The 10111-nt window shown below is 34.0% G+C and overlaps 1 protein-coding gene across 1 annotated transcript in view; it reads right to left on the minus strand.

Moving 5' to 3' along the window:
- The window catches only part of DNAH8 (dynein axonemal heavy chain 8), a 121212-nt gene extending 111340 nt beyond the window's left edge, over window positions 1–9872 (minus strand). The window contains exons 1-9 of the mRNA XM_010706919.3: window positions 9774–9872; window positions 8255–8543; window positions 7373–7507; window positions 4813–4897; window positions 3973–4121; window positions 3145–3334; window positions 2542–2705; window positions 1385–1561; window positions 950–1063 (exon numbers count right to left, since the gene is read on the minus strand). Of these exons, the coding sequence (XP_010705221.2) occupies window positions 950–1063; window positions 1385–1561; window positions 2542–2705; window positions 3145–3334; window positions 3973–4121; window positions 4813–4897; window positions 7373–7507; window positions 8255–8542 (1302 nt within the window). The 5' untranslated portion in view covers window position 8543; window positions 9774–9872. The remainder of the gene's footprint in view (window positions 1–949; window positions 1064–1384; window positions 1562–2541; window positions 2706–3144; window positions 3335–3972; window positions 4122–4812; window positions 4898–7372; window positions 7508–8254; window positions 8544–9773) is intronic.
- Window positions 9873–10111: the final 239 nt, after the last annotated feature.

A 10111-nucleotide genomic window follows, 5' to 3' on the forward strand; every position in this document is an offset into this window, starting at 1 on the left:
ACTCCTACGAAACAGTTTAAGTCTGATATACACGTGACTATGTCGTTTATTCCCTGGTACCTGGCACCCTCTAGCGATAGACTGAAGGACTGAGGATAAGCTGCTTAGTTTTCTTTTCTGCCGTTCCACACTTCCATTGTTTTGTTTTTGTGTTTGTTTGGTGGGGTTGCTGTTTGTTTTTGCTTCCCCTCAGTTAAAACTTAAATTAGGATACTGAGCTGCCACAACTTAAGAAAAATATGCAACAGTTTCTGGTGGAAGACAGGAATCATGTAGGATCAAAACAGAGAGGACTCGTAAAAAAGAACAGAAGAAACACCTCATTCCTAGGCTACTTCTTCCTTCCACCTTATCCTGCAGCAGCTCTTACAAATATGTACTTGTTATAATAATTAATGGTAAAAATTAAACTTAATATCTTTTACTTAATTAGCACAACACAAACAACCTAACATTTAAGTACTGTCTAGCTGAAATTTCTACAAATAGAAGCAGCTAACAAAATTTTCAGTATCAAAATATTATTTTACCCTGCAAGAAGCATTTAGGGCCTCAGTAGGTTTCCATTATTTTTTATATAACTGAAATTCTGGCATGTTGGTTGCATTTGTGTAATATTAATTGGCATATGGAATTTTCACTGAACTACTTTTTGAGATTCTTGCACTGTAAATCAGTATTTTGGGCTTATTTTAAAATAATATTGGCAGAAGACAGGCAATCACACGTATTTGTTTAATGATAAAACATATTTATAAATATATTTCTAATAAAATAATGTTTTACTTTAGTTATAAGTTTAGCTAGACAGATGTTTCAACCAAAAAAAAAAAAATAATCAATACATGTAAACAAATACAAAGAAGATTCCTTTTACCCTGAAATTTTTAATGGACATTTTGAATAAATAACTGAACTTTACTTAGCAAATAACGAAAGGTATACTTACAATCTCATAGTCATAAAGAGGCTGGCAAACTTTTTCAAGCGTGCATAAATATTTCACGTTATCTTTCGATTCATTTGCAGCATCTGTGATTCTGGCATCTAGCTCTTGCCACATCTAGACAGAAAACTTTACTGTGAAAAGACTTCATAGAGAATGAACTATTTTTTTTTAACTTGCACTGATGTGCTTTGAAGCAAACCTTGGAAAACTGTTTTTTAGAAGCACCATCAAAACAAGTAATGCAAGTTGATTACAACTAGGATTTTTTTTATTTTTTTATTTTTTGGCCAGCATCTATAATTTCTTCTCTCACTACATCAAGCACACTAGCAACATATCTAAATTTTCCCTGATTCTCCTCAGAAAAAATCTCTCAAATATATATAAAAATAAATATCGCAAGGTTTGTCTACTAAAAAGGAAAAAAGAAATTACCTTTAGTAAGTTAGAATGTCCAATATTCAGAATATTAATGACAGTTCGGCAATCTGATCCTTTGATCTGCTCAATAATGGAATTAAATTTAGCAGACATACATTTCCAGTGCTCTAATTCAGTCAATGGACCAGAATTATCAGCTTCCTTCCTCATCTGCTGACTCTCAATCAGAACCTGCAATCAAATTGGAAAAAGAAAAGAAAAGGCTGTTTTAGAGAATAGACAAATTGTCTAAGAAGAAGAGATGTTCTGAGGATACTAACTTAAAAGGAACAAGCTTGTTTTTATTAACATTTGAAAATGGTTCCGATTTGGAAAAGACTCCTAATTCAGAATTGTGATTAATGGTATTCTTATACTGAACTCAAGGCAACCAATGTATATGTTCACCCATTGTTAAAACTGGGTGGATCTCAGCATGTTTTTTATTTAATAAGAATTTGAAATACACTTGCTTTTGGAAGAAAAAAATGGTAAAAATGGAACAGTTATTTAATAAGTGCAATAAACACCAGATGTAAATGCATAAATGCACTCATCTGCATGTACATATTCATACAGCCAGATATTTCTACATTTCATTGACACTTTTATTCTGGTGAGTTACATACAATAAACATAATATGTGCTTCTACGTCCCAATTTACACAGATTCTATGTTATAACAAAGAGTTCTGTGCTTTATCTTGAAAACCTTAGACAGTAATTTCTTGGATAACAGAGATGTCACCATCTAAGATTTGCACGAGAGCACCAGATCAAAAATGCCATACTTGGCCAAGTCAAACATCTTTCTAACAATGATACCTCTCTTATAACTTGATGATTTGCAGAAACATAGCACATAATTCATAACCATGAGCGTGTGTGTGTATGCAGTACATATGTGTATACCATCATTATTACTCCTGCATCCTTCGTGCTCTCCTTTTTACTACTTGCATATTAACAATTCAGAAAATTATTTTCTTACTAAACTGCAAGATCTGACCAATGGAGTGCCTTCTTATCTTTGCTTGTCTAGAGAAGCAATTGGCAGGTATACTCAGACACAAATCTAGATATAACCTTAAAATAACTTCAGGCAAGTCTCATATATCATTTATAAGTATCTAACAACATTCATATTGGATAGATGTGTTAAAACAACTTACTCTTTCAATTTGTCTATGCCAGATCATAAGTACTTCTTCTAACTGGTGAATCATATCAGGATTATCTGCTGCTGCTGTTACTTCCTCAAAGGACTGGAGTTTAGAAAAATTGATGTGATGTATTTTTTTCAACTCAACAGTTCCTTCAATACTTATTATAGTCCCTGAATAATAACAAATTTAAAAAAAAAAAAAAAAAAGGAAAGAAAGAAGGAAAGGAAAGGAAGAAAGAAGGAAAAGAAGAAAAAGCAATTACAATACAGAACAGTTAAGACTTGAAAACTTGTTTCTACTAGTGTAAGCAATTTACATTTGGGAATACATATCTGTAAACTGTAATGTTTCAATATAATAGGCATTTTACTGAAGTTACATAAAACAGAAAATTCTTTTAAATCCCGTCTGTTCCTCCTTAGAAGTAATCTATCACTAGATAATTTTCTTAATCAATAATCTCTCTATATGTTTATTAGGCAAGCTTTTGATAATTTCATTTTTCCTTGAAGACTTAGGTACACTGCTTACCTGTGCCCTACTGTGCTTAAAAGAAAATTCCTAAATATAATTCCTCTAATTTGATTGCTTTCTAAATACAAAGCTTACCTTCTAGAAATGAAAGATATCTTCTAATACTTTCCACAAAATTCTGTTTGTCTTTTGTATCCTGTTTGTTCTGACTTAAAACACCCCAGTTGTTTGTTGCAAGGATAGCTGGGATAAAAATCTTTTCTAACATATTCTTAACACCACGTAAGAGTCCTTCAGTTGCATCCAAAACACAAAAGAATATATCCTGCATTGTAACACATTAATTGTTAGTGATGTAGTAACTTACAATGGAAACAGTATTGCAAAGTCAGCATTATTTTTTTAATAAAAGCACTCTGATTTTGCATACGAAAATTTTAACATAAGAAGAAGTGCATTGTTCATTGATGAGAATCAACTCCACACATATCTAATAACTTGTCTCACATAGTCGTACAGCAGAAAATCTTATGCTACATAACTTCCTTAGGATAAACGTGCATTTCACACATTCAAAGATACAAAAGAGAGAGAGAGATACAAATAAACTTTTTCTCTGCTAGAATTGGCTATGTATAAAGTTTCTAGGCAAATGTGAGTCCTTCTATCTTAGGGTTTCGTCAGACCCAAAATGATTGAGATAATGATAAACTAATCTAAACACTGACTGCTTCCTTAACAACTGTCCTGCAAGACAGAATTCACCAGATATCCTGAGTACTTGCTGAAGTAATACAGCTCTTCGTTGTCTCCCCAAAGATAGAAGCACAGTGCAATACAACTCAACATTCAAAAATATGGAGTTACCAGTATATTTAGTAACATAACAATAGTGAAACAAGTAATGAAACAAAACTATCTGCTTTGTAAGTTCTTTGTTTTTAAAATTGTATGAGAGAATACCTCATGTATGCTTTTTGCCTTTATATGTTTGTCATTCTTAAGACGAACGAAAAACAAGCATAGTCCTACTAATTTGTCCGGTGTGTTGTTCACATAAAATCGCATCATTTTACTTCCTTTTGTAACTCCTGGAATTGTCCGACCACATTCTGAAAAGAATTTCATAGATGTCACTATTTTTTTTTTTAAAAGTGATTTATTACGAATTGCTTGAAATACAGTGAAACAGAATTCAACACAGAAATCACTTATCTTCATCTTCTATGTGTAAGTAAGAAAAAAAGGAATAATCCATGGCTAAACTTACTCACAGAATGCACGCCTTACAAAGCAATTTCAGTGTATTGCGCTGCATTGAAGAGGAAATTTGTTCAGGTCCATCAACATTTAATTTTCTAGTGGCTAAGATATACTATATGCTGATTCTCATTCTCCCTATCAAAGATATTACACTCAAGAAAACAATAGGGAAACAAGTAAAGAATTAGTAAGGAATTAGGCAGGGGTGAGGCGGAAAGAAGGAAAAGTAGAAAAAGCAGATATGGAAAACAGGCATATGGTAGGAAAAAGTAAGGCAGTATTATATGGGTAGCTTTAAGGTTGTGTTCAAAAAAATATATATGCACTCAAAGAAAATGAATTACATTTATTCTGGTAAACTAGATTTTATTTTTTCCTCATTTTGCATGCTCAGTATTGCATTACTTTCACTATTAACCCTACCACGTGATAATCTATTGATATAAGATTCATCTTCTTAAGTGAAAACCAGTTTTTATTCTGTCTAACAGTAAATTTAACAGTAGATGATATTATTATATTATATTATTAAAAAGTTACCCATTCCTGGTACATCTCCTTCTTGATAGAAAATTTTCAATGCTTTACTTCCTCTCTTGGCAAAAAATGAATCAAATTCTTCAAACTGTTAAATTAAAACAAATTAAAAAAATCGCAAATACTTGTTACTCAAATCATTGTTTTCTATGTGGCTATAACATACACAACATCATTTGTCCATGGTACTGCCTCAAGTTTTGATGACGTGTGCTGTTCATACTCAAATGTTATGAGAAGTCACAAAACAGCAGATTGTTGAAATATTGCCTTGAATTACTTATCTCACTCACCCAGATGGCTTAGCTCTGATATCTGTATATCATCATTCATGGTCTTCACCAGTGGTGCAGAGAAACTAGATGGTATTCTATTACTCTCGCAGATCCACAAGTCTAAAGGATCAGCCCCAAGCAAGTGGTCATGAAGAGACTCATGAAGGGACTTAGAAGTACACAAGGCAAACTTGCATGATCTGACATGCCCTGCTATAGCAACTCTACCCCTAAAGATAAGATTCAGTGGTAAAAAAGGAGTAAGATTACACATTCGGCAACTGGTATTTCCTGATAAAACCAGACTGTATGAGTTAGAAAAAGAAATGAACATAGCTGAAAAGCTCTGAAAAGCACTGAAAGAAGATCTGGAGGAGATCAGAAGGTTTCAGAGTACGGCATAAGCCTTCTTTGTACCGATCTGTTCAAAATCTACCTTCTTTCACAGTCTCTGTAGTTATCTGTAAGAATGATCGACTCAGTAAGAGCATTCAAACTATTTGACTAAAGGCCTCTCTACTTAGGTATTGAACTCCTTCCCGTTAAAAATAGTCAGAAATTTAGCTAGCAAATGTGCATGGAGAAACATCACCTATTCAAACACAAAGCATAGAAAATCTATATAGGCAACTTTGTGGGTTTTTCGCCCCCCACAAAATAAGCATATATATAATTTGAATTAGAACAGAGGTAGGAAAATGAGTGACACTCAGGTGGATGTAATTTAAACCTGCTCCTTTGAGAAGACAACACTGTGCAAAAATAAAAGAAGTATAAGCAAGCCAGATCTAGAAATGCACACTGCACTTCTATTTTTTTTTTAATAGGTAATAGGGGATGAGTGCTATAACAGCGGAAAAATAAAAATCCCCCCTCAATTAGTTCTACATAGCACATATAAAATAAATGGATAAAGTGCTGGAAGGTCAATGTCAAAACAAGATTTGGAAAAAGAAAAAGTAAAAATTATATATTATGGTCTTGCATGATTTTATAAATAAGGTAAGATGTGCCTACAGGCCTACAGCTTCTGCAAATGCAGCGTGTTTCAAACACATGTGGTACAAACACTTGCTATGTGAATACAGCATACAGGCTACTCTTTTAAGTATAAAACTTATAAATGTTAGAGACATTGCATGTAAATGGGAATTTCCTGACTGAGAATTGTTAAAAGACAACGTTGACAATGCCTCAGAAACCTAAACTGTGTATGAACAAAATAAAAATGGAAAATTTCTAACCATAAAAGTTTTGAAATGGTGATAAATAAGGAGAAAACAAACAAAAAAGCAACACACACACCATCCCAAAGGTTCTTATGTGTCTGAGTTAATCAAACTTAGTGCAGAATAGAAATTTGACATGAAGTCAGGATGATCTAAAACTATATTCCACTTATCAACAAAATATCAGTTAACTGACAAAGCTTAAAGCACCTTGATGTTATGTAAGCATAAGAATAAAAAAGATTATACCTATTTTATGATGTGTAAATATTAACAAAGAAACAACGAACAATAATTTTGAATGTGAGTATATATTCAGCTTGTATCAGAAGAACTGAAGTTGATGTAAATCAGTATTGATAACATCTGGTTAAATTTTGAAGGCTAAGTCTAATCTCTAACCAGCAAAAACATCATGCAGTCAGAGATGACAACGGCTGTATTTTATAAACATAGATGCTCAGTTTTGACACTAAAGGAACAGTTAAGCTGATTGCTCGTGTTTGTTCACTGTGAAACACCTTTAAACATTTATAAATAACTGAAGAGCTCAAAACTGGAAATTATATAACAGGCATTTCCAAATGTAACAACATTAGTGAAATGGATTCTTCTTCTCCCTTTCTCCTAAAAAGCATTCTTTTTTTTTTTTTTTTTTTCCTTTCAAACATTTCTGTGAAGTTTCGCTTATTTTTGCACTATCTTTGACATTTCAATCAGGACTTGCTTTATAAACAAAAACGAAAAGGCTGAAAAGAATGAAACTTGGTGGATATGACAAGAATCCACTAGGTCAAAATAATGGCAGTAATTAAGCTCTCCTTGAAGTAAGAAATAAGAAAAAGTTGCTATCAAAACCAAGGGAACACTAGAAAATCTTCCAGAAAACTAAGCTGAATTATTTAGTCAGATATCATTCCAGATGAACTGCATGCCTTATTTATCACATTTTTTGGTAGAAGTGATCTAAATGATGATTAACATTTCATATCAAAGGGGTAACCTGCTACATATTTTGACTAATAATTGAAATTCAACAGATTCACAGAACATACTCACCGAAGGGACATCCAAAATCAATTCTTCCACAGTAGTTAAGTCTAAACCTAGCCTGATGCTGAGAACTTCAAATATGTATTTATATGAAGCATCAATTTTTGTTCTTCGGTTTTCTCTTGCTTCTCTGTATCGAGCCTAAAACATTAAACATCTTTCAAACAAAAAATACACAAATCGATCATAACTGTATCCTGCTACTTCACTTACAACTAAGGTTGAATGTCTTGTACTGTAGATACATAACTGCTTTATTCTTTAAAGTATGTGTAATTTCAGAGGCTACCTAAAGAGCAAATTATTATGAATTATTATAAAACATGAAGTAAACAAGGATATGGCAAGGAGAATCAAATGTTAAATATACTACAGTAGATCTTAGCATATTTGTGTGCCATATTAACTAGTTTTCTTTTTCACAAAAATATTTTGAATTATTAAATTAATTAATGTTCTTTAAATTAATATACTGATTTCTATTGCTAAACCAGCCTGTATCAGTAATAACATCAAGCTAAAACATCTACAGACAATAAATATTTTCAGGAATCAAGCTGGGTACAGCTTTGCTTCAGTGCAGATTATTCAATTAATATCTTTGGGCACCTTCCACTACAACTTTAAAGTAAAATCTTAAAATATTGAAAACATTACAAACAGATACATTTTCTATTTGAAATATAATTAAAAAGAAGGGAAGAAAGAAGGGAAGAAAGAAGGGAAGAAAGAAGGGAAGAAAGAAGGGAAGAAAACAAAAAAGTAAAAAAAAATTAAAAAGGAAGTGAAACAGGAAAGGAGAAGAGAGAAACAGTTCATTTAAACTGAATTTAATTATCTGAGAAAGAACCAGAAATCTATGTCAAGACCTAATATTGAATACTAAACCTGTTTTTCTTTTAAAATTTCTTGCATGGATAGAACTCCAGCAGAGCTCCGGTAAAGCCTAGACACTCTTCGGGTTACAGGAATAAAAGATTCCTCGGAAGGGGAAGAGTTTACTACTTGTTGAACATGGTGAACAGATTTGTCTTCAGCATTCCCTCGTGCAACAGGGCCAGACACAGAATCCTCTGTAGTGAGATTTTGCCCAGTACTATCTGCTGCCACATGACTGGACCCAGAATCTTCTCCAGTGTTGGAATTTTCATTATTATCTTCTTGGACATTCTCCATTCTGAAATTTATCGAAAAAGGAAAAAATAGTGTTTTTACAAAGATAGTGAACTTTATACAGAATGCTCCACCATACATGACACCCTAAACGCACACAAGTTCAGATAAAATGTAGGATGAAGGTTGTTGGGTAGTATATTTCTTCAGTGGAAGTATTTAATTTCTACAGTGTTACTACATCACTACTTAAGTTTTATTTTGATTTAAATTAATACAAAAATCAGATCTTTGTCATTGAAAGCATGTTGTTGAGAAGGTAAGAAATAATAGACAAGATTGCATCCTAAAATTCATACTGACTGAGCTCTTTGCATGTAGTGACTTATGAAGTCTTATACAATGCTTTAAAAGTTCATAGAGTGTGGTGCACATCAAGACTTCTTCACCACAGTATAAAAAATGTCAGACTTTCCTGTTAATTCTGTGAGTAACCTAAGGTGGCTAGAATACTAGCAGAGTAATCATTCCCAGGTGAAGATTTCTAAAATGAACAAAACAAGGTATATTCATGACTGACTGCTAAGCAGTCAGCTGTTATGGAAAAGTAACTCTGTTGCTTTGATCCTCTTTTACTTCACTATCTCAAAAGCCCTAGAAAGGTTTGGTTTGTGAATCCCAAGCCTGTAATTCAGGGTCATGTAAATATCATCTGCCTTTCTTCATACTGGGAGGCATATTTATCCACTAGCACTTGCTAGCTACCAGATAACAGATAATTAAATGCTTCATTCAGTATTCTCATTTTACACACAGACTGAACAACTATCTTTAAGGCACTGTCACCATCATTATACCTATACCTGAAGTCTTTAGCTTGTGTTTAATATTATCATCTAAAAATAGCTTGTTCAGTTACACAAGGATGTTAGAATGGTTAAATATGTGCATACCCTATATAAATATGCAGAGTAACAGATAAAAATGTTGAAAATGTCGTTGTAACTCAGAGTACTACTACATAATACCAAATATCACAGATTAGACAGCAGTTCTTATGAGGCCCTAAGGCAGCCAACCAGGTATAGCCAACCATGCATTCTATACTGGCATAAGGATGTGTGGTAGATCATGCCCATCAGGTCAGAGCATGAGCTCCAGCTGGCTCCCTACCCTGGTTTCCGTCATGTCCTTTAACATATACTTCAAACATGGCATAAAATAACAAAATCATTCAACTTTCCCCTCAACTAAAATTCGAGGTTTATTCTACATCGCTCCTAACGACTGTTACCTCGGTCACCAGCACTCCCAGTCCGTTGACGAGTATATGACTCTCTCAGCTTTGCTCCTGACCATTTAGAGCAGCAGCAACATGACACGGGGACTAGAGCGAGAGAAGGACGAGAAAAATGAGTCTCGGTGTTACTCAGTAGCTCTAGAGCCCGCCCCGACCGGCCGTTACCAGCCCGTCTGCCTCCGGGACGAGGCGCCACAGCGCGGTGCTGCGCTGCTGGCCGTTATGGGGCGCCCGTAACGACTGCGGCTCTGCTCGCGCGGGGCTCGGCTCAGCTCTACCCGGTCAAAGACGGTGTAAAGCGGGGGGCCAGCCGTCTGCCATGCCCCATCCCG

The sequence above is a fragment of the Meleagris gallopavo genome, chromosome 2 (assembly GCF_905368555.1).
Source record: "Meleagris gallopavo chromosome 2, MGAL_WU_HG_1.1, whole genome shotgun sequence".
Taxonomy (NCBI): Eukaryota; Metazoa; Chordata; class Aves; order Galliformes; family Phasianidae; genus Meleagris; species Meleagris gallopavo.